At 37.0% G+C, this 26,460-nt stretch overlaps 1 protein-coding gene across 1 annotated transcript; it reads right to left on the bottom strand.

Annotated features, from left to right (window-relative positions):
* Nucleotides 1–1,613: 1,613 nt before the first annotated feature.
* Nucleotides 1,614–26,416, bottom strand: VCPIP1 (valosin containing protein interacting protein 1). The gene is made up of 3 exons (XM_036830222.1): nt 23,434–26,416; nt 13,485–13,571; nt 1,614–3,803 (listed from the first exon to the last, which is right to left on the bottom strand). Exons 1-3 carry the CDS (start codon nt 26,144–26,146, stop codon nt 2,935–2,937), a joined length of 3,669 nt encoding a protein of 1,222 aa, XP_036686117.1. The 5' UTR covers nt 26,147–26,416; the 3' UTR covers nt 1,614–2,934.
* Between the last annotated feature and the right edge of the window lie 44 nt (nt 26,417–26,460).

The following is a 26,460-nucleotide window of genomic DNA, read 5'->3' as shown; positions in this document are numbered from 1 at the left end:
ATAGCACTTGCTAAATTTCTCAGGTCTTGAGCTTAACATTTTCCAATAAAATACCTGAAATATAGTGAAAGGAGGGGAAATGGGCCTTAGGCTTGCTCTGTAACTAGTTCCTGAGTAACCATTCCCTTGGAGTTCATTATATTCTAGCTCATAATATTTGACAGTGTCTTGTTTTCTTCAATTTCAACCAGTTTCTCACAACCAGTATTCTAGACACACATCATCTTCAACTCTACCTGGACTTTGGGTCATATAGTCAACCTTGGTATGACTAACTATAAAATGGATTACTGAAGAAAAAAATTTACAATTTTACTTCAGTTTTCAGTTAAACACTGCAAATAGAAGTTAACTATAGGACTGAATTAGAGTTATAACGTTACATGTAGGGCTAAGAAAATATTTCAACTAATTTATGATCCGTAGCTTGGACTCAAAGTTGCGGATGTACTGGTAGTACTAAAATAGTAGTACTAAAAACATAATCATTCCTATAATTATGTATTTGATTATGATAACCATATGGAAGGGCAAACGATAATAGTCAAGAACTTAAAGAAATTCTGCTCTAAAACTTTTTTGTGAAGATGATACCTGGCCCACTTCTCAAAAACCATTAATTACTGCAACCAAATTTCAGCTGATCTAAAATAATTTCAAGAAACCTGACCATTCTCAGAATCAAGCCTTTTATTCTTTATCAAGGGAGAACCCAAACTATTATTATAATGTTCACACCTAACCAGCTTCGAAATAGCACTGCTCTGGCAAGAGAAATTAATAGTGTTGTCAGAGATTAGCCTGCCTTCTAATGTTCACAGGTGCGTTCTAGTTTGACTAAATGCAAGTATTTAATAGGGAGATAAAATGTGCATCTGATATTTTTACTTTATGCTATGAAATTACATTTGTCAGTTATTAACTAAACATACCGAGCCACAGGTGAAGAAAATATTTGTTAAAAGGTGATTATATCATTTACCTGGAAGCAATGCATTCGTTTGTTAACCAGTTTTCCTGTATTTAAACTAAAAAAAGTATGTGGTGGTGGAGGAGCGGGAGGGTGTTCAGTGGCTGTAAAAAGCCAAAAATAATTATAGTGGTTAGTGATATTTGTAATTTTTAATTTAACACACAGAAGTCACCTGTACTAACCAAATGGGAAATATTATTTGGTAGCTGCAGTTCTTTATGCAAAACTAGTACACAATATAAAAGTTCTAAAATTTCCTTATATTTATAGACATAGAGAGAGGTATCTGAAAGTAAATTTAGAAGAAGAATGGAGACAGAATATGGTTTTAAAAATGTGATAAAACTAACCCAAATATGTATCTTGCTCAGATATCACCTGCAAAATGTCTAGAGTCTCCATTCTTTCCCTATTCAAAATAAAGTAGTTAATTTAATAAGTGGATTCAGTCAGAGATACTTTCATAGAAAGAAACCAAAAACTCCCTTATTTGGAAACATAAGTTAAAGTTCTGTCTATATTCCTTATGAATCAACAGGTTGACATTTTTAAACACCTGATAATATAATTTCTGATGTACATTTTCTTGAAATGCAAACGGTTCTGCATCTGTTACACGAGCAAACAGAGACAGCCAGGCTTTGAATGCTCTAGATAAGAGATTGTATTAACATACATTTTGTCTTTCATCCATTCAAATTCAACTTAATTTCAGTGAACAGAGGAAAAAGATGGATTAACGTGTACATTTCAGAATACAGATTTGCAGAATAGGATAAAATAGTGCAATACCAGTCTCAGGATAAACATTTTTTAAGGAGTAAACATGAAAGCTGCTTCTTGAGGAAACTGGCACTAAAGATTTGATGAATACACTATTTAAGCAAATGCCCGGTTGATCAGGGTATGACGCAGTCAAATTTGCATCCAAATCCAAGTGAAGCCAACAAATGAAGAAAATCTTATGGATTCTAAGAAAAAAGGGAAACATTTTTGGTTCAAAGGGGCTCAAATACATTTAGCATATACAAGCTTAAATACCATTGATCAAAATTGTAGAACAATGTAACTCATTCATAAAGATAAATTCTTATTTATAAATGCTCTGTGAATGTGACAAACTCTGAAAATTAGAGATTAACTACTGCTACCATTATTTTTATTATTTTCTACCACACTTTGCAATCAACTTTTCTGCAAGATTAAAGGACAAAAATTTGGTAGTACTTCACCAGGCCAGGATTCAAAATAATGGTAACATATTATCAACAACAGAGCACACAACTGGCTGTGTTGGCTCAGACAGCAACATTACTGAATCACATTGACTTTATCATTCTAGAATAGTTACCTTCCCCTGACCTTGCTCAAGTCAGCAAAATGTTATATCATTACACTACATTCTCAAGATAGTTTCACCAAGAATATATATCTCTATGAATGTGCTCATGTTCACAGAAGTGTCAGGATCCCAGTGTCTAATATATCCTTTTTATGAATTTCAAGATACAATTTAATTCAGATAACCTTCAAATTTACATAAATCCTTTGACACGCTAATAAATATGTGGAATGGTTACCCTGATGACATCAACATTAGCAAAATCTTATTTCCCCCCAGCCCTAGCCTTTTCAGAAATCAAACATACGTAGCTAGAGAATTTTCATGTTTTAAACATTAAGACTTTCATGGAATTAAAATTACAATGAACCACATATATGGAAGAAAGTCATCTCAGCGGATCTAATAACTAATTTATAGGAATTCAGAGCCAGCCTGGGCAGCAGTATATTAAAAGCTATTGCCAATCACACACTTGCTATCATGCACTGAATAACAAGATATAATCTTTGAATTATATACGTACAAGATTTTTAATGACTAATCAAGTTATGTGGCCCAGCCAACAAATATTACATGTTCACAATAAACATTCTGCCTTTATTAGCCTCTAATTAAATCAAGAGTGATCCATTGGCTCAGTTGTGTTTGTCATCTCAGCATCTTGACTATCCATCTCTTCAGGCTCCTCCACGGAGTTTCCCTTTTGTGCTTTTGACCTTGTAGCAAATGCTGCTCCCACTGCCTCTGCCACACAGCCATCAGTTGTTTCCGTGTTCAAATTTTCAGTGCCACCAGTTAGAGAAAAAGATTCAGGTAAGCCAGTCTGAAGAGTCCCAGATTTCACAGAAGAACTCACAACTTCGACTTTCCTCTGAGGAAGATCAGACGGTGACTGCTCTGTGCTTTGATCCCGCAAGTGCTTGTCCATCGACGCCTGAATAGAAGAAACCATTTCCTGCAATTTTTTTCGCTGGGCCTCAACCATATCAGGATCAAGCTGCCTGCTGTCTCTCATTGTAACTACTCCAGGAGCTATTCGAATAAGCTCACTGTTACTAGGAGCAGCTGTGAATACAGAAGGCTCTGTTTTAATGGAACTACTAAAGTGTGTCCCTGTGGTCTGCTTCCTCACAACTGGAGTTTCCCTAGCTCTTGGCTCAAGGTGTGGGGTACTGGATGCAGTTCCTAGAGAATGCCCTTTTCCCTGAAAGGCAGTTACATTATGAAGCTGCTCGGATTTCTTTTTCACTACTCCACCACTACCTAGTTTTAATAACCCATGTGAGGGACTTGACTCCCTACTTCTTGTCGTAGCCTCTGCTCGAACCTGACTTACAGCCTCTTTGACTAAATCTTCAACATCAGGACCGATGGGGAAATGTCCTGCAGCATCCACACACAACTCCAGCCTATCTTCAGAAGCATTATAGACAAAGGTTTTGCCAGGCAGATGTGGAAAAGTGCAATGCTTGCCATCAGCCATACCTGAAGAGAGGAAAAAGAATTTAACATATTAAAATCTTACTTGAAAGGTGTAGTAAAGACAATTATAATTGAAATAGTAAATTTCCAATAATAATTTACAGGTAACAGCTTTCAAAACAAAATTAATAAGCAAATAATTTATTACACTTATTAATAGAATTTAATGCTATTACAAAAAAAGAAATACCACCATAAACCTTAATGCAGTTTCCCAGGGGATTTGAAAAATATATATCATTAACCTATCACAAGGTTAGGAAAGTTAGGCTTGAAACAAACAGCTTGCATAAGAAAAACACTAGCAATTGTGTTAGTAAAGCATTTGCTTATAGTAGAGCAATAAGAAAATATACTTTCATTTAGTAAAATTCAAATTATAAACTTTAAAAATACCTATAAGGGCAAAGTGTTGTATACATATGTTGCGCAGTGTGTTGAATTAAAAATCATAAGTGATTCTATTAAATTACAGAATACCAGAATAAAAGTTTTCTCTGTGTGTATATATGTATTTTTCACAAATATAAAAAGTATGAACTTTCAAAATAAGATACTCCATATTAAAGTAGTAGGTGTGGAGGCACATTTAGGAAAGCTAGGATTAAGGCACTGTGACTTAAGTATAACTGGAAGAACTGACATTTGGTTACAGTAGATTAATAACATCGTATTCAATTCAATTCCTTTGAAATAGTTGTACTTCATGTTACAACTCTTATTCCTCTCTGGCAGATCAGAACCACCAAAACAAGAGTGAGTTATGGATGCTCTTCAAATGGCCCAGTGCGATATACTTTCTCACAGTCAATGCAGCAGTAGAGGGTAAGAACTTTAAAGCAGGCTTCCCTTTATCTTCTAGCTGAAGAGTTTGGTCTCACTACATGGTATTTCAAATTTTTATACTTTTTCCAGCCTGGGCATAAAAGAATTGCATGTGTGTTTTAAGCTATCCAATATCTTTACATTTTAAGTATAGACTCCAAATATGCAAAAATAAGGGTTTTCAAGTTTTGTGAAACCACAGATTTTCTATGTTTAAAAAAAATGAACTTTTAATAATATATGGGTATGTTTATGGCAAAATATAAAGGCAAAAGCAAACTAGTTTAAAATGAATGAGACTGTTAGTACTATAGAAATTCAGAGAGGGGAAGGATGAGTGAACTCTGGAATGCTTTGTGGGCACTTAGGTAGTCTCTCTCCAGTTTTGCAGGTTATTAAGAATAGTCCCTTCCTCTCTGAAAAAGCTACGGAGTGGTTCTAATGTATCTTACTGTGAATATTCCAAATAATCAGAGAAAAAAACAACTTCAAATGAATAAATACCATATAGTAAGTTCAAATAAACATTCATTTCAGTGATAAGTGAAAATCTAACGAGAATTTCCTCTTGGCACATTTTTGGCAGAGAGAACTGACAAAAATAGTCATACAAAAATTAAAATCAGAGATGTCTAAATAGTACCTTTCAGAGTACAACCCTTAAATCAGTTTACCTTCTATCAATCCCCTACCTCAGAGATCTGTAAACCATAGCTCAGGAAACAAAGGTAGCAAAAAAGAGAATTTTGAATGGTAAGGCCAGGGATGCCCCAAGGAAAAGCTTTTAAACAATCATTTCAATAGATAACAACTACTGAGCCTCACTATGTGCCAGGAGCTAAAGTAGACCCTGAAGATTCAAAAATAAAATGTAATTCTTAGGAGATGGAGACGAGTGTCAATAGACAATTACAATGCAATCAGGTAAGTATAACAATGAGTATAGTACTTATTTCACTAATTATTTGAGGATTATATGAGTACACATGCAAAGACATACCACAGTGCCTAATATACATCATGCAGTCAATAGTTTTAATTTCTATATTAGATCACAAGGTTTTGTAATCATTTCCAGGCTGCTACTGTGATGCTTTCCCTTGGCTATCCCTGTAAAGAATCATAGTCCCACACGTTTATCACAGTATTATTTACAATGAAACACTGGAAACAATCTAAGCTTTCAACAAGAAAAGAAGGGTTAAGAAAATTACAGTCTATCTACCTGACAGAAGTAATATGCAGCTATTAATACTGATATAAATAAGTAACCTATGATGCCTCATTTATACAGTAAAATATGCATGATACAGGAAAACAGCAGGAAACAAATCTAAGTATTGTAATTACAATCATGTCAAAAAAATGCATGTATAAGACAAGTATTTAGCAATTATAGGTGATGTTCCCCATTTCTATAGTTTCTAGACTTTTTACATTATTAAAAAACTTTAAAATATATGTTGAAAAATCAATACAAATACTGTGTTGTGATTAAACAATCATTTAGGTTTTATATAACTTATATAGTTCTTTGAATTTTAAGAATCAAGGTGTATTAAAATTTCTATATCATACATCAACAATTCTATTGCACATATACACCAAAAGACATGTATAATATTTATAGCTACATTCTTTCTTACATCAAAAAACTGGAAACTACCTAAAGTGCATCAGAACAATGGATGAATTAATTTAAAAATACCTTTCCAAACATAAAGAATAGGAATATTAAAAGCCTATTTGTTATATTGGGCAATATGTCTGTTCAAATGTAGATATAACCATCTATCTGTTAGGGTGGATTTGAACAAAATAAGAGAATTATGTTCTTTTCCAATTTTTGGAGGGTATGGGTGTATGTCTGGGGGTGAGGAGGGCTTGTTACGCTTTGGTTCTTTGACCACGGGATGATGATAACGATTTGCCACATGAATCTGTCCTAAAAATAAAGGTAACATTTTACCACAAATATTGGACGAAATTATATTTTGAAAGGTAAAATGATTTTCTGGTGGTGACCCATTTCAAATGGCTGTGTTATGGTCAAAAATTTTTTAAATAATTCTGCAAATAACAGCTGGGATTCTAATAATAATAATAATAATAACAAACATTAGCTAAGTATTTATTAGGTACCAGGCCCTTTGCTAACTGCTTTATGTGCACAATCTCATTTGATCCTAATAATAACCCCGAGATTATCATACCCACTTTACAAATAGAGAAACTGAGACTTAGAAGTCACACAGGAATAAGTAGTAGAACCAAAATTTAGTATCAGATGTTCCTACTCCAGAGCTCTAAACTCCCTCCTAATAAGAATAAATACCACAGGTAACATTTAAAAAATATAATGGCTCTACTGACATATAATTCACACACAACTCACCCATTTTTAAGTGTACAGTTGAATGTTTTTTAGGATATTCAGAGTTGTGTAGCCATCACCAAAATCACTTTTAGAACATTTTCCCAGAAAGAAACCCTGAACCCATTAGCAGTCACTCCCATTTCCTCTCCCACCCCATTCCCAGCCCTAGGCAACCACTGATTTACTCTCTCTGTCTCTCTAGGTGTGCCTATTCTGTCATTTATATGACTTTTCATATAAGTAAAATAATACAATATATGGTCTTTTGTTTCTGGCTTGTTTCATGTAGCATAAGATTTTCAAGGTTCATCAGTGTGGTCTGTATCAGTACTGCATTCCTTTCTATTGCCAAGTAATATTTCATTGTATGGATATATCACATCTTACTTATCCAATGTTTAAGTTGATAGACATTTGCATTGTTTCCAGTTTTGACTACTATGAATAATGCTTTTATGAACATCTGTGTACAAGTTTTGTGTGGACATGTTTTCATTTCTCTCGGGTATACACCTAAGAGTGAATTGCTGGGTTATATAGTAGCTCCATCTTAAATCTTCTGAGCAACTGTGACTTTTTTCCCAAGCGGCTGCACTATTTTACATTCCCACCAGGATCTCCTTGCCCACCATTCTTAATATCTGTCTTTTTGATTACAGCCTTGCTAGTGAGTATGAAGTACTATCTCACTGTGGTTCTGATTTGCATTTCCCTATGGTTAATGATGTTGAGCATCAGTTCATGTGCTTATTGGCCATTTATATATTTTCTCTGGATCCTTTGCCCATTTTTAACTGGGTTGTTTGTCTTTTTACTGCTGAGTTCTTTATATCCTAGATGCAAATCTATTATCTGATATATAATATGCCAAATTTTCTCACTCTGTGAGTTGTTATTTCACTTTCTTGTTTGTGTCCTTGCAGCACAAAAATTTGTTTTTATTTAGCTACTTTTTTGTTGCTTGTACTTTTGGTGTCATATCTAAGAAGATTTTGCCTAATGCAAAGTCAAGAAGTTTTATGCCTATGTTTTCTTCTAAGAGCTTTCTAGTTTTAGCTCTCATACTCCAGTTTTTTTACACATTTTGAGTTAATTTTGTATTTGGTGTGAGGAAGAGGTCAAACTTCATTCTTTTGCATGTGGCTATCCAGTTGTCCCAGCCCTGTTCATTGATAAAACTATTCTTTCCCGCATTAAATTGTCTTAGCATCACAGCTAACATTTAAAAAATAATTTCAAACCAAAACCAAAAAACTATTTAGAAAATAATCAAGAGCGTCATCCCCACACCACCCACCACAACCCTCCCACACACAAAAACAACTGAGGGAAGTTATTTTCAGTCCTATGAAAGACAGTGCATACTTACCCCAATTACTGGGAGCCCTACATTCAATCATAATTAAATAATAACTTTTTAAAAACCAGTAGCTAGGGCTTCTCTGGTGGCGCAGTGGTTGAGAATCCGCCTGCCAATGCAGGGGAAACGGGTTCGAGCCCTGGTCCAGGAAGATCCCACATGCCACGGAGCAACTAAGCCTGTGTGCCACAACTACTGAGCCTGCGCCCTAGAGCCTGTGAGCCACAACTACTGAGCCCGCGTGCCGCAACTACTGAAGCCCCCGCGCCTAGAGCCCGTGCTCTGCAATGAGAAGCCACCGCAATGAGAAGCCTGCGCACCGCGACGAAGAGTAGCCGCCGCTCGCCGCAACTAGAGAAAGCCCGCACGCAGCAACAAAGACCCAATGCAGCCAAAACTTAATTAATTAATTAATTTAAAAAACACATTAACTGGTATTGATATATTTCGGAAGGTAGAATGAAGTGAAAGATGGAAAGTTAAAAAGAAAGGGATGCAAAAAAAGGCAGGGGGATGCTCAGAGAGAAATTTATAGCTTTAAATGCTTATATTAGAAAACAAAATTTATAATCAATAATCTAAGCTTCTACTTAAAGAAACTAGGAAGTGCAAATTAAATCCAAAGGAAGCATAAGGAAGGAAAAAGTAAAGATAATAGCAGAAGACAAAAAAAATGAAATGAGGAAAACAATGGAGAAAACCTATGAAACCAAAGCTATTGCTTTGAAAAGATCAATAAAACTGATAAACCATTAGCTGGACTAGTCAGCAAAACAAGAAAGGCACAAATTGCCAATATCAGAAATGACAGAGCTATAGACCTTGAAGACATTAAAAGGACAGTAAGGGAATATTATAAACAACTTTATGCCAATAAAATTGATAACTTAGATGAAATGGACAGATTTCTTAAAAGGCAAAACTAACAAAGCTTATTCAAGAAGAAAGGAATAACCTTAAGAGCAGTCTATTAAAGAAATTAAATTCATAGTTAAAAACCATCCAATAAAGAAAACTCCAAGCACAGATGGCTTCACTGGTGAATTCTACCATTTAAGAAAGAAATAATATCAAAGCTATTACAAAATCTACCAGAAAACAGAAAAGGAGTGAACACTTCCCAACTCTATTTTCTGAAGCCAACATTACCCTGATTAAACAGTCATTACAAGAAAACTACATATCATTATGCCTCATGAATACGGTCACAAAAACATTCAACAAAATATTAGCAAAGGGGCTTCCCTGGTGGCACAGTGGTTAAGAATCTGCCTCTCAAGGCAGGGGATGTGGGTTTGATCCCTGGTCAGGGAACTAGATCCCACATGCATGGCACAACTAAGAGTTCACATGCCACAACTAAGGAGCCCATGAGCCGCAACTAAGGAGCCCACCGGCCACAACTAATGGAGCCCGCAAGCCACAACTAAGGAGCCCGGGAGCCACAACTAAGACCTGGCACAGCCAAAAATAAATAAATAAAATAAACAAAAAATTTTTTTAAATGGATTATAAAAAAGAAAAAAAAAGAATCCAGCATGTGACATTGGTTCAACAGTCAAAAATCGATCAATGTAATTCACACTATCAACAAACTAAAAAGAAAGCCCTTATAAGATCATTTCAATAGATGTGGGAAAAGAGCACCTGATAATATTCAACATCCATTCACAATACTATAAAACCATCAATAAACTAGGAATAGAAGGGAATGTCCTCAAACTGACAAAGGGCATTTCTGAAAAACCTACAGGTTTGAATGCTTTCCCCCTTAGACCAGGAACAAGGCAAGGATATCCACTCTCACCACTCTATTCAACACTGAATTTATAGCCAGTGCAAAAAAGCAAGAGAAAGAAATAAAAGGCATATAAATTGAAAAGGAAGAAATAAAACAGTCTCTTATTTGCAAAAGACATAATGACCTACATAGACAATCCCAAAGAACCTGCTAAAAGCTACTAGACCTAACATGTGAGTTTACCAAGGTCACAGGGTACAAGGTTAATGCATAAAAACCAATCTTATTTCTATACACTAGCAATGAACAACAGGAAACTGGAATTTTTTAAAAAGCATCTTTTACTTATAGCATCCCCAAAACATAAAATATTTAGGTACAAAATCTAACAATGGATGTGCAAGAATTATATGCTAAAAATGACAAAATTTTGATGAGACAAATTAAAGAAGACTTTTTTGTAGGAATTGGCAAACTGATTCTAAAATTTATATGGATAAGCAAAGCACCTAGAATGCTCAAAACAATTTTGAAAAAGGTTAAAGATGGAGGACTCATACTAACTAAATTTCAAGAATTACTATAAAAATATAGTAATCAAGACTGTGGTATTGGTGGAAGTAGAGACATATAGATCAACAAAATAGAAAAGAGATTCTAGAAACAGGCCCACATGAATAGGGTCAACTGGTTGTTTTAAAAGTAACTTTACAGATGTATATTCTGCATATAATTCACCTTTTTCAAGTGTATAATTCATGGTCAACTGATTTTCGATAAAGGTAAAAGTAATTCAATGGATAAAGTATACCTTTTCCAACAAATGGTTCTGGAGCAATTGGCCATCCACACACAAAAAAATGAACCTTGCCTCATAACTTACAACATATTAAAAAAACCTCAAAATGGATCATACACCTAAATATAAAACCTAAAACTATAAAACTCATAGAAGAAAACAAAGAAGAAAATTTTTGTGACCTTGGATTAGGCAAAGATTTCTTGGATAGGACACAAAAAGTATGAATCACTAAAGAAATGATTGTTACATTGGTTATCAAAATTAGAAACCTCTGATTCAAAAGATAATGCTTGGAGAATGAAAAGACAAGTAACAAACTGGGAGAAAATATATGCAAAACACTTATCTGATAAATGATGTGTGCCCAGAATATCTAAAGAACTCTCAAAACTCAGTTAAAAGAAAATTCAAACCAATTTTAAAATGAGCCAAATAATAATAAGATAGCAAATAAGCACATGAAAAGATGCTCAATATCAGTTATTCGAGAAATGCAAATTAAAACCATTATGAGTAGTAATATAAATCTATTAGAATGGTTTAAAAAACAAAAACCAATACTACCAAGTGCTGGAGGAATACAAAATGGTCCAGCCAATCTGGAAAATGGTCTGGAAGTTTCTTATAAAGATGAGCATATACTTACCACATTACTCAGCAATCCCACTCCTAGGTATTTACCAAAGAAAAGTGAAAACATACGTCCACACAAAGACGTGTACACAAATGTTTACAGTGGCTTTATTCATAGTAGCCAAAAACTAAAAACAAACTAAATGTCCTTCAATTGGTTATGGAATTTTTTAAATGTGATACATACATACAATGGAATAATACTCAGCAATAAAAAACAAATAAACTACATGCAACCAGATGGATGAATCTCAAAAGCACTAGGCTAAAGACTGAAATTGACAAAATTTTTCTGTAAAGGGGCAACCTGGTAAATATTTTAGGTTTTGCAGACCATATAGTCTCTGTCACAACTATTCAACTCTGCCATTGCACTGCGAAAGCAGCCACAGACAATATGTAAACATGAGTGTGGCTGTGTTCTGATAAAACTTTATATACAACAGGCAGTGGGACTGGTATGGCTCACATGGAGGAGTTTGCCAACCCCTGTGCTCAATCAAAGAAGCCGGACACAAAAGGTTAAACTATATGGTCCCATTTATATGGTGATATGAAAAAGGAAAACATATAGAGACAGAAATCAAATCAGTGGTTGCCAGGGCCTAGGGGGAGAGGTAAGGGATTAATTAGAAAGGGGCACAAGGTGACTTTTTGGAATGGTGGAAATATTCTATATCTTGATTGTGGTAATGGTTACGTGACTGTATATGTTTGTCAAAATTCACATGCCTGTATTCCTAAAAAGGGTGAATTTTACTGTATGCAAATTATGTTTCAATAATCCTATCTTAGGAAGGAAGGAAGGGAGGGAGGGAGGGAGGGAGAGAGGAAGGAAGGAAGGAAGCAAGGCTACTGGCCAGCTGGCTGTTCTTTGGTCCCCAATTCAATAAATCAAAAGAAAAAACATTTTTTGAGACAATCAAAAATCAAGGAAATTTAAACACTGACTGGATAGTTGGTGATACCTTAAAAATTGCTGTTCATATTTTTTAGATGTGATAATGGTATTATGGTTATTTTTTAAAAAGAAAGAAAACAGTGCTTACTTTTAGAAATACATACTGAAGTTCTTACAGATGAAATTATGTCTGAGATTTATTTTAAAACAGTCCATTTGAGATGGGGTAGGTAGAAATGTACTGATAATTATTGAATCTGGGTGGTAGGTAAATAGGGATTCATTACATTATTCTTGCTACTTTTATGTGTTTGAACATTTCTACAATAGCCAAGTTGGGTTTTGTTTTTTTAAGAAGGAAAAAGAAGTGCATGAGAAAGAAAACAAACAAACAAACATAAAATAGAGATTATGTACTTAATGTCTACAGAGGTCAGGTAGGTAAGAAAGTGAGATAAGCCAGAGTGATAAAGTCTGGGGCCAAAAGTACTCACATCAAATTTTTGATAAAAGATATGGGGTCCAAACATACATACTGGCAACCTCTCTCTTGAAACTGTGAAGATACAGTTATACACATGCACATACCTTTATAAACAATGTATACCCAATGTGAAAAGAGGTTAAATGTAAAGTGAGCTGTTTCCTACAATCCAGAAAATACTGAGGTATATAGTAATCATAGTCAAAACACAACAACAAAAAAACACTGTATTATCTGGTTCTGGGACAGTCACTAGCATTATAAACAAATCGGCCTCTAATTTCACAATTTGTCTTTAGTTGTTAAGGATCATATACATAATTTAAATGAGAAAACAGGAGAAAGAAAGTGATAGGAGATTTTTAGTAATATTATAGCAGAAAACATAGCTGACCATATCAGGATAATAATCCATTTTAACTAGGCAGTCTGATAAAGAAAAATATGTACCTAATATTAACACTGGAAATAGTTTCAGAAGAATATTATCTGAACTTTCTTAATCTTAGAACAGCTTGAGTGGAGATATTATCTAAGAATAAAATCAGAAAGCAACTATACCCATGGTTTTCTTCATAATATTGTAGAATACGCCACCCTGCTGGAACATGTGAGGAAGCCCCTTTGCATAAGACCATACATCTTCTCCTGTAAAATAAAGATACAGTATTAGCAACTAACAAGAGAGTTCAACCCAGGCTTGCTTTAATATGGATTAGCCTTGAACAGAGATTGCAAGGCAGATCTCCTAAGTGAGTGATGCAGTCTGGTGTAATACAACATATAGGAAGCGATATGGAATGAGGGACCATGACTAGAAAATGCATGGCCAATCTAACAATGGAAGCCATTGCCAAGTGCTGTCATGGAAGAGTAAAGGCCCAATGTTTCAATATCAAATGGCATTTCAAGAGAAGCCAGAAATCCAGGTTTTTAATGTTTAATTCTCCCCCCCTTTTTTTTTAATGTCTTCTATTTATGTATTTATTTATTTATTTTTGGCTGTGCTGGGTCTTCACTGCTGCGTGTGGGCTTTCTCTAGTTGCGGCGAGTGGGGGCTACTCTTCATTGCAGTGCGTGGGCTTCTCACTGCAGTGGCTTCTCTTGTTGCGGAGCACGGGCTCTAGGCGCGTGGGCTTCAGTAGTTGTGGCACGTGGGCTCAGTAGTTGTAGCTCACGGACTCTAGAGCGCAGGCTCAGTAGTTGTGGTGCACTGGCTTAGTTGCTCCGCAGCATGTGGGATCTAACCCGTGTGCCCTGCATTGGCGGGAAGATTCTTAACCACTGCACCACCAGGGAAGTCCCCCCATTTTTAAATGTAGGAACTAATTCAAAAATGTCTTTAAAGCTGCATGAGTCAATACTGGGCATATTAAACAAAATACATATGAAGACTCAATCCAATTCAAAGTAAACTAGTATGCAACTGTGGACTAGAACAACAGAAAAAGTTATAGAAAGATACTATGTTTTTAAAGCAGAATATAAAAAATATATTCTATATTTAGATTAAAACTAATAAAAACAGATGGAAAGGGCTAGGGAGAAAAGTAAATAGGTAGACTGAAGATAAGTAATTAATGTATTTTGTTGTTGCAAAGTTGACTTTTTAAAACAGAAATTTAGGGGGGAAATGACCTATTGATGAGATTTAGAATAAACATTAGAAGTCCACAAAATAGCTATAAGCAACCCACTATTTCACAAAAACATATTTTTCAAGAACATCCTTTGACAGTGCCTATTACCAATAAGAAGTTTCAAATAAAAAGTTAAGAATGATAACCACTGTTCAAGAAGTTAATAAAGAATGGAAGTAACATAAAAGTTACTTTTGGTTTGTGGAATATGGTTATTTTTGTTTCCTTATACTTTCATTATTTTCTAATCTGATAATGTATATATACTGCTTTTACAGTCAGGACTTTTTAAAGTGCATTTTAACAAAGAAAGGTTAACTTTTATCTTTCTTACTAGAGGACTACACTATTGGATCTGAGCTTTGAATGGAGGTTATTGATGAAGTGAATTAATCACTACGTACCTACACTCTCTCAGAGCTCTAACCCCTTCCCACACTGATAAACAGAAATGTGAATCTACATGGCAGTTGGCTGAAGTTGCTCAGTATATCAGTTTAAAGTATACAAATTTAAAAAGCCTTGGCACTTAACGTTTCAGTTAACTAGAACATTTACTTACATGAACACTTCATTCACTAATAATACAGCACTACTAGAATTGCCAATATTTAAGGGTGAATACAGAAATTTAAAATTTTGAATATTAATAAGAACTCCTGAACACAGAACGTTAATAACTTCTGACAGAAGTTCTGACTGCTGAATTTATCATTAAACTTTATTTGGATAAATTACTTCTATGGTGGTAATCTTTCATTTATTTATTATTATCTTAAATGTACTTAGTATTTTATAAAACACTCTAGGATATCATTTATCAAATACTCTAGAATATCAAAACATATCAAAAACTTAGATGGTAGCACTTAATTTTTTGGGTCAAAATCTAAACGGGTGCCAAAATGGTAAACTCCTCAGAACTGACCACCTAAATACTAGTAAGAAAAATGACGTTTCTTAATATTGATACTTTACAAACTCGACTATTCCTTACTTTAAGCAGGCAAAACTCTAAAAAGTAAGAACTCTATTGAACTGTTTATCAACCTTGTGTTTTCATTATCTACCTAAAAATTATTTTTAGCCATTATTTTCCTAATCTGCCTCGACCATGGTATTTGCATACTACAGAATACTGTTTATCTGTTTACATACTATATGTATATCTGTACTTTTTTCATTAAATAGAGTAAGATTTATTTTACCGTCCCCCAAGAACCAATTTTCACCCCCTTCAGACCTATATGGCCCCAGTGAGCATGGATACTCTATTGCTTTAAGGGAAGGATAGCTACCACCTAAATCTCTATTGTCTACCCAGCTCTGAGCAGGCACTTCACATAATTTTGTTTTCTCCTCCTAACTGAGCCCTATTTTACAGAAAAGGAAACAAGCTCAGAGAGTTTAAATAGTTCTCGCAAGATCAAATAGCTAGTAAGCGGCAAAGCCTGGATCTGAATCCTGTGTATTGTTCCACAGCTTATACCTTTTCCACTGATACTAAACCTCTACTAAAGGTCAAATCATGTTACAACAAATTTGGCAGAACTATCCGTATGGATATAAGAAGAGATATATCCGTATGGATATATCTCTTCTTATAGAAATCCATGGCATCAACAACTGGTTGAAAGAAAAACTAGGCAAATTATTTCCTTTGGTATATACACACTTCCACTGAAGTCATGTTTGTTGGAAACAGAACCAAGAACAGGGATCAGAGATCAGGAAGCAAGGATTGTGACACTGCACAAGTCCCCCATCAGTCACAGATGGCTCTCTGCTACATTTCTCTCCATTCTTTCTACAACTGACCTGGTTCAGGCCCATCTCCTGCCTGAAGCACTGCCACCGCCTCAAAATTGGTTTTCGGGCTTCCCTGGTGGCACAGTGGTTGAGAGTCTGCCTGCCGGTGCAGGGGATACGGGTTCGAGCCCTGGTCCGGGAAGATCCCACATGCCGCGGAGCAAATGGGCCCGTGAGCCACAATTACTGAGCCTGTGCGTCTGGAGCCTGTGCTCCGCAACAAGAGAGGCCGCGATGGTGAGAGGCCCGTGCACCGCGATGAAGAGTGGCCCCCGCTTGCCGTAACTGGAGAAAGCCCTTGCACAGAAACTAAGACCCAACACAGCCATAAATAAATAAATAAAATAAAAAATTAAAAAAAAAATTGGTTTTCCCTCTAATCTTACTCTCCTCAAATCTCTCCTCCATACAGCCTTCAGAGTTAAACCTTTAATGGTTCCACCAAACCATATGGTAAGTCCAAGCTCCTTTCTCACGGCATAAAAGGAAGCCTAAGATTCCTTACCCTTGCTCCTATCTCACAGCTCTCTCATCATATCCTAACTTGATTTCTACAAAGCAACACCACCAAATTGCTCCGGTTCCCCAAAGACCAGTAATAGCTATGTATTCTTTAAAACTCAATTTAGGTGTCACTTCCTCTAGGATTCTTCTTCAGTGGTGGTTAGGTAGGTACCTTCCTTGATGCTCCCATGCATATGAACACCACAGCCCTGATCACACTGCAGGTTAACTCAGTTTACTTTTCTGTTTCCCCTTCTAGACCAGAAGCTTTTCAGAGTCAGGAAAAGGTCAGTGGCCTATTTCACTTTCTATTCCCGGGCCTGGCACAATGCTGGAGAGATAGTAGCATTCAGAATTCGTGAAATGAATACTAGCATAAATGAGGTTTTTTCTTTTAATAATGCCTGAGAGATGTCCATGAAAAACTTAATTGAAGCAGCACAACGACAACTGCTCTTTAATGTTATATGGATAAAATGTTAACTAATGGTACCGTCTGTACCTCTTCATGAAACTAATAAAACAAAATCATAGCAAAAACAAAGGTAAAGACTTTTAGGTACAAACTTGCAGTTATAAAATAAATAAGTGACAGGGATGTAACGTACAACATGGTGACCATAGTTAATAATACCATATTTGAAAACTGCTTAAAAAAGGGGGAGGGGGAATTACTCTTCTACCATTTCATTGGAAAGCAAATTCTTAGAGAACAGGACTAGTCTGGTAAAGCATCTAACAAATACTATACTAATTCATATTTTTCTGTTAGTCTCCAATTAATTTTGCTTTATAATTCAACTGTTTCTTCATAGTACAACAGTAAAATACTTATATTGAACATACTGTGTATGTGTATAAATGTAGAAAAAAGTCTATACCACCACCATAGATAACCTCTGTTCATACCTCGTCTTCCTCGAATCCTTCCTAATAGTCTTCAGTTCTCTCACCTGAACAGTAGTTATTATATATGGCAGTGATATTACGGATGTTTTTTCTTTTGGTTACCTAACTTTTTTCCTCTTTAATAAGAGGTAATTTTTAAAAAGTTATGTTAAAATTAAACATTTTAAAAATATCATTGTTTCTCTAATTTTTACTACTAATAACAAAATCATGGGTTAAAAGTGAGTTCAAAAGGTCATCATTCCAATTTTCTAACTTTAGATATTTAAAAAAGCAATTTGAAGTTTCAACAAGTGAGTAAATTTTAAAATCTAACATCTATATGAAATATATTATTAAAAAAACAAAACAAATAAAAAATATATGAAATATATTATTAAGTTCCCCCCCAAAATACCTAAGTTAATTCTGAACTCAAGTTCCTATTACCATAAAATAAACTGACCAAAATGTAAATTTAAAGTAGGAACATGGGGCTGTTTCTACTAGAAGAATCCTAAAGGTATTCATTAGCTGAGAAAAATTGTTGCCATCTCTCCACCCTTCCTGCAGATCCTCCCATCTAAAAATGTATCTACCTTATCAATAGTCCAAACCATTTCTAAGAAAGGCATGCTTGTTTCTCTCCTTATACTCAGTCCCTTAAGTGTCTTTTAGTGTCATCATCAGCATTGAAAGATATATTTATCTCACACACACACACACAGTCTGATTCTCTCTGGGGAGTGCAAATGTTAAAGAGAACTACTATATTCTACTTTATACATACTTGAGATCTTTGAATTTTTAAAAATAATATTATCTTATAATTGAAAAAAATGTGAAGGAAAAAAGAAATAGAATCGATGTTTAACTTAATCTTCAAAGTATGATATTATAAAATCACCATTTATGACAGACATATTTACCTTAAGATACATCTATACGCATTCTTTTTATTCAACTTTACGACAGCTCCCCCATTAGAAATATGCTGTCTACAAATCAACTGGAAGGGTTACGAGAGAGTATGTTAAGAATAACAGATGCATTAAGTCCTATCTAGATTTGAAACTGTCCTTCACCCAATATTTGAAGAAAAAATTCAAGATGCAATAGTGATATTCAGACCCCATGTCATCTTAAAAATAAGTGTTTGAATACCACGTGTGATTTTGGAAAAACCCAAGGCAGTTACAACATCAAGAAGTACTATGAAATTATAAAATATTGTGTAATTTAAAAATGTATACTAAAAACTCATACAGTTCTTTGAGGAAGACAGAAGGTATATAAAAATCACACAAGTTTCGCAACCCCTGAAAGGATGCTAACCTTTGTAATTAAAGTGGGGTAAATATCTCACAAATAGCCTAATTCCTTTATAGCAACTCTGACAAAGTATGTATAAAACTGACAAACCGTTTTTCATAAATCTGTCTTTATCTCTTGAAAGAGAAAATTAACTAAAAAGTTAGTGGAATACAATATTAATAAAAAAGAAATTAGCCTAGTATTTATGGTGGATGATGTACTACTATCTATCATATCTACCACAAAACAGAATCCACAAAAAACTGGTCTATAAGAAAATTTAATTATATATTTTGCAATGCTAGAGTTAGAGTCACTCACATACTGTATAAATAATGAAGATAACAGTCTGAAAAAATTGTTTAATAATGTCCAAGTGGTCTGGATAAAGCAGATTAAAATCTGTGGAATATTACAGGTAGAACACTGTTATTTCATTTTAAACTACCATTGTTAGATTCAAAGTGACTAGTTCCATGAACTGAGCAAAAGACTGACGTACTCACTTAGTCTCGTTGATACAAATAATAATAGATATAAATTCTATTTAATAAATATCCCACTTAGAAACAGTAGAAAGGCAACACACACGTCCCTGGCTATCAAGAAGTCAGCCTATTTAATGAAGACACACAATCCTATATCTATATATCTATATCTCCCCCATACTTTTATAGCTTTCATCAACAGTTCTCCAGCTTCCTTTTCTCTATGTATAAAAATTATAGGGCTTCCCTGGTGGCGCAGTGGTTGAGAATCTGCCTGCCAATGCAGGGGACACGGGCTCAAGCCCTGGTCTGGGAAGATCCCACATGCCACGGAGCAACTGGGCCCGTGAGCCACAATTACTGAGCCTGCGCGTCTGGAGCCTGTGCTCCACAACAAGAGAGGCCGCGATGGTGAGAGGCCCGCGCACCGCGATGAAGAGTGGTCCCCACTTGCCGCAACTAGAGAAAGCCCTCGCAGAGAAACGAAGACTCAACACAGTCATAAATAAATAAATAAATAAATAAATAAATAAATGAACGTGAATTTCTAAAAAAAAAAAAAATAGCTTTCTAAAAAAAAAAAAAAATTATAAATGAAAACTATAAAAGTATGGGATGCCCTCAGTTGAGACCCTGCAGGTAAGCTTATGGAGGGCAAGGACCATGTCTCATTCATCTTTGTACCTACAGCACAGTCTCTAGCTCACAGCAGATGTTCATTTTGCTGACATAATCTGCATTCATTCATTCAACAAGCATGTACTTGCCACCTAATAAGTGCCAGGGCCTGTACTAGGTGATAAAGTATTAATCGGTGAATAAAACAGGCTACTGTCTCTGCCTCTGTGGAGTTTATAATGGGGGAGGTAAATGAGTAAGTAAACCAACAAACAAGATAATGAAAACTTGTAACAGGTGCTAAGAGGGAATTGAACAGGGTGCAGTAATAGAGTGGTTTAGCAAAGGTCTCTCAAACCTTTAGATAAGGTGGTCAGGAGACAACCTCTTTAAGAAAGTGGTATTAAAGCCTTAACCTAAGTGAGAAGGAGGCAGCTATCTGAACAGCAGAAAGCTTGATGAGCTATTTTCTAAACCAACATACCAGCAGCTTAGCTCACATTTGGTAATTCACAAAGTTATTTCTGCACTTTGAAATTTGCAATTTTCTAAATAAACTGTCGTTATCCATCTTCCAGCCCTCTTCAATCTAAACATCAAGATTCCTCAGCACTCTTTACATAGCGTTGTGTGTACTTACTTAGCTAACCCCAAATTGACATTTTTACAAACCTATCACTTTTAATTAAGAACATCTTCCAGGGAATTCCCTGTCAGTCCAGTGGTTAGGACTCTGCACTTCCCCTGCAGGGGGCATGGGTTCAATCTCTGGTTGGGGAACTAGGATCCCACAAGCCAGGGGGCCAAAAAAAAAAAAAAAAAAAAACTTCTACATAATTCAAATACAGTTATGAGAGAATTAGAGGTAGAAAAGTAATGTTTATAGAGGGACTAATACAGGCCAGGCACTGTCTTAGTACTTTAAAGCAGAAAGTCTCTCAAGAACCACCACCATAAAATTAGCCAAACACTCTTTTTATGCTTAAATTTTGTGTCAGGAGTAGAAATGGGAGACTTAAAGAAATGTGTGGGTTTGTAGGGGCAGCAACATAAATGCTGGAGGTGAAGAGGGAAGAGATCATAACAAGAAGACGTTATCTTGGTCAACTCATTGCAGTCCACAGTCCAGTACTCAGATATTCAGGTCCAGAAACCTCAATCCAACCTCAGAAAGTGACTAACTGTAAACGAGAATTATATTTTACTAATTTTCATTATGAAACATATTATGCTGGCCAGACTTTTAGACTGCTGATCATAATCTCACCTGTGCCAATTTATTAATCTACATGGAGAACACAGCCTTCCAAGTGAATATAATCCTCACCTGCACTCTCACCTGTATTATCAATACTTACATCAGGAAGCTAAATGAGTGATCAGACTAGATGCTTGGTGACTGTGGAATCAGTAAAGGGATTCAGATCTTTGAGCCAGGCCACGGTGAGGACTGATCAAATATTCCTGCCCCTCAATTGAGATTACCTTTCTAGTTACCAGAACTTTCACGAACCGCAGTTGATGTATCTTTTCCCCTTGTATAGCAGTGTATAAACATTGCCAAATTCTGCTTTTCAACTCTTTTTCAGTGTTCAGTGCTGACCATCCATTCCATTTCTGCTGACACAGCCTTTCTTTGGATATGTTAATGTCATCTATTTAATTCAATCAAAAAAAACATTTCAAAGTGCCCGCTCCCTGCTGGACACCATACCAGGTGCTGAACATCCAAGGTTATATATGAGCCACATCCTCAAGAGTTCCTCTTCTATGGAGAAAGACCTCTTTTCCTGTTTTGACCTGGGAGATTGTTGGTTTTCTTAAAAGTGCCTTCAGCACATATCTAAGTTTATCCATTCTGTTATTAATGATGTTATTAAATTTTCAGAGTTCTGGGATTACTTTGCTGTTGCCCTATGTACCAACTACAAGGGGTATCCTGTGTATAGGAGGCAACTGAAGTACTACTGGGGAGTTAAGCAGCTTGCCTGAAATCACTAAATAAACAAGTAGTGGAGCTGGAATTCAAATTCTAGGTCTTTCTGACTCCAAAATTCACAATCTTTTCCTTTATTCCATGCAGTCTCTAAGGAACTAAAAACTCTTAAGAGATAGAAAAAATGCAAAGTGCCTAGCTAGTACATTTCTTGACATAGCCCCCAATTCAATGACTATGTCTGCCAAAATAAAGTCAGCAATATTAAGTTATAAATTTGTATAGGGCTTTTAGATCCCCTATTAACTACTAGGCCCCCAAACTTAACAAGCCAGAAATAAATAATCTTCGTTTTGGAAGGTCAAGGCCCAATTCACTCTTAGAAAACACAATCAAAACCCAGATCACTTTTCCAGTTGAAAGTGCTCATCTCAGCAAAAATAAGGCCTCTCTAATATGTAATATATTTCAATTTTACTTCTGTTTCAAGCCTTAATAAAGCATATTAACAGTAATTTAAAAACAAAGATCAGCCAATAAAAATAATGTAAAAAGTACACCATTTGATTATTTCCCAAATCATCTAAAGCTTTAAATCGTATATTTGATTGATAATATATTTTCCTTTAATTTGTATTGAATTATTAAAAAGAAATGCTTCTTAAGCAACCCCATTAATATCTACCTCAGTTCCTTATGTTTCTCATCAGTTATAATAGTTCATTACAATTCATGGCAAAGAGTCACCGAGCAAGGAAATTACTTAAACACAAATCCTAATATACAAATAAGAAAAATGTGATGAACTGGGAAAGGGAGAACAGGAAATGGATGCGAGAGACCATTAGGTGGGAGTACAGTGAGCATATAAACCCAGAAACTGCAATTCATCAAACAGGAAGTCCTGAAATCACATGACACGCAGGAAAATGAAATTTAAAAATAAATGAAAAGGGACAAGTTGGGCAGGCTCAATAGAGCCAAGGGGGAAAAAATGAAAAAGCCTTTAAATGGATCCATTACAAGCCTATTTTTAAAAAAACAATTACAAGAATACATTATATTTAAATAATCCGGTGACAATTAAGGGACTACTTTCACTTTCCTAGTTACATTTTCCTAATATTTACTCAATAGAAAATCACACTAACATCTATCCACTAACTGTCAAAAAACGAAAGAAAATAACTTTCTTCTAAAATATATTATCAGATAGTTTTTACGATGACCATTTTTTTCCATGAAGACATCAGAAAAACTCAGCATATTACATTCACAATTAAGAAATACTGTCTGAGTTAAATTGATCTTACCCATTAACGTTGCTAAAAGACACAAGGAGTACATTTCTTTGTCAGCTTGCTCCTGAAGTTCCTTAGATGACAGTTTACCAGTGACAGCACTCTCTTCTTGTTTCACAGTGTGGGCCGAGTGTGCTGCCGCAGACTGACCCCCTTCGGCTTTACTTTTTAGAATCTCTATTGTAATTCTGTCACCATGCTGTAAAGGAACTGGCTCCTTTTCCATTCCTGCCTGGGGTGGCATTAACTCTTTAGGAGGAAAGCCATATCGAATACATTGTAAATATGGAGGAATGTTGAATTCTCTGGCTATGCTTTCCTGAAGTTCAAAAAACGTTGTTGAAGACTTAAGTGTAACCATGGACTGTCGTCCATCATTAGTTGTTATTCGGATCTTCTTCTCCTTAGAAGTGGTTGGTGAATAGGGAGCTTTGGTAGGGGTGGCAGGTGCAGAGGAAGGACCATCACGAACAGTACTGGGAGAAACAGTCCTGGGCTGCCCCTTTTGTTCTTGTTTTAACTTCTCTGTTTTCCGTTTCTGCATTACAGAAGCCTGTTCCGTAATATTCTGTTGAATAGTTCTTTCAGTCTTACTCATGTTTAACTCCTCCTTGTGCAAAGTTTTTGTTTTCTGTCCGGTAAGAATAATTTTAGTTGGGAGCTGAGACTCTGACTCTTGTCCTTGTACGTCTCCAACTCTTTGGGCATGAGCACCATCTATATTTACAGGAGTATAATCATCAGGATTCTTTTTGGCAGTCTGATGCAATATAGTGTGGACAACTTTCTGAACTAGGATTTCACTCCCAAATTCACCTGGAAAGTGCTTGGTAACAAGTTTCATGGCAACATCGTAAACATTACTATTCAAAGACGCATCACTTTCATACTGGAACCAATATACTGTTTCTCTGACCACTCTTCCACCCCATTCCAAAGTAATAGGAAAAGCTTCTGGTAGATTGTCATACTCTTTACCCTCCCAAAAATGTTTGAATCCACAACCACATTTGCCACCAGTGGACCTAGCATTAGTTCTGTCCCCATCCAAATACACAATAGACCCATCTCCTCTGACTCTTCGCACAGATGTGCCATGGCACCAATTACAAGCTGTCAGGTTACTCAATCCGTAGTCTGGTACCAGAACATCTTTCACTGAATCATATGAGCAAACCAAATTGTTCAAGGGAAAGCTATAATTTTTGTCAGGCCTCAGCTGTCCATGAGTACTTTTCGCCAGGTTATACAGTTTCCCTCCTGGAGCCAACCACTCTGGAGGAACATGAAGTTCAGAAAGGGCACCACAGAGCAAACATTTGTGAAGGCGATTATCCATTACTGCTTTTTTAGCAGCTGCTGTGACTTCCTCAGGCTGAACTCCTATCACCCCTGTCCTCCTGTAGAAATACTGATGGACGTCAGCCACCAAACTAGGATGGATACCGTGTATGTCCATAAAGACTTCTTCCATAGCAGCAACAAGCCTAAGTAAGTATTTATCCTGCAAACTTCTGTCTCCTCCAATAACACAACCACCGTCCTCCTCAAGTTTGATGTACTTCTTAATGAGGTCCTGAGGCACACCCCATGCTTTAGGAAGCAAATTCATAGGCAGTTTGGGCAAAGCAGCCCCTTTTATGCCTACCAAGGGGATATAATGGTTTCTACCAGAGCTACTCCAGGCAATACAGATGGGTTTGTTCAAATGACCATCTCTCCCAGTGCACTTCTCTGCAGGGATGAGCCCTGGCAGAAAGGTGGCTGAATAATCACCAGAGCTTCGCATGCCACTGAGTGAATCTAACAGAATAATAGGGCGATGCAGCACGTTGGCAAGGCCAAATATGTGGATGTTCCTCAGGCCCAAGGGAACACCCTCGGGTGGTACAAACAGAGGGTCACACTCGTTGATAATGTCCTCCCACTCAGCGGCATCAATGAAGTCATGGAACAGGGCTTGATATCGGGCCAGGTGCTGCTGAAAGTGCTGTTTAAGATTCTCTCTCAAGGCATGCCAGAAGAGCTCCCGGCCTACTAGAGCCCGGGACACAGCATGCACCAGGCAGTGTCCATCCCCGTCCACATGCACTGGAATGAGGCATTCCTGACTTTTATTGGCCCGCTTGATGTCCTCAAGCGTGTCATGCAAATACAGGAGGCTTCCGGAGCGGTCCTTGCCATAGCCCACCGTGTTCACATGCTCTGGTTCGATGAGGAAGGCGCGGTCCCCCAGTAAAGCGCAATCGAACAGTTCGCCCTGGTTCATGTCCCGGAGAAGCTTAGCCCGGCCTGTCTGCTTGTCCATTCCGTAGCGAGCTAAGATGGGCGACAGCAACTTGCAGTGGTAGTTGGAAAGGCCCATCACCTTTACCAATTCCGTGTTCTTCTTGGGTGCCCCTGTCACCCCGAGCAGCGCGTTCCGAAGCAGGTTGTGCAGCACTACGTCCGGGTCGGTCACCTCCTCCACCCCCAGCAGCTGTTGCTGCTCGTGCCGCTGTCCGCACTCGGTACACTCGATGCTGACAGAACCGGAGGCCGGGAAGAACAGACGCGCCTGGCACTTCGGATCTGGGCAGCTCCCGGAGAGGATTCTCCGGTCTCTCCGCTTCGAGAGCACCCCCGGAGCAGCCGCCGCCGCCGCCGCCAGGGACGGCGGAGTCTGCGGAGCCTCTGGGGGAGGAGGCGGCGGCGGCAGCGGAGGCGGCGGCGGCGGCTGAGACATAGCTCTCGGCTCTCGAGTCTCGCTCCGCGTCCCAAGCGACCCTCAAAGGCTCATAGCCAGACCCGCGCCGGCCCGACTCGGTCTAGTCCAGGCCCAGGGCGAATCACTTTCCTTTCCCTACCAGCTCCTCCTCCTCCTAAGCGAAGGCGGAAGCGCCGGACGTTGTTTCTCTTCTTACTTCTCCACTGCCGTAGCCGTTGCCCCGAACGTAACGGCCACCACCCTAGCCCGCACTCACACTCACTCGCTCTCGCTCTCTCTCTCTCAGACACACAGACATACACGCCCTCACTGAGACTGCGCAGGCGCACCTT

This window comes from Balaenoptera musculus, chromosome 17 (genome assembly GCF_009873245.2).
Source record: "Balaenoptera musculus isolate JJ_BM4_2016_0621 chromosome 17, mBalMus1.pri.v3, whole genome shotgun sequence".
NCBI classification, from domain to species: domain Eukaryota; kingdom Metazoa; phylum Chordata; class Mammalia; order Artiodactyla; family Balaenopteridae; genus Balaenoptera; species Balaenoptera musculus.
Note: the sequence above shows the minus strand (reverse complement) of the source record. Positions and strands in the feature narration are given on the sequence as shown.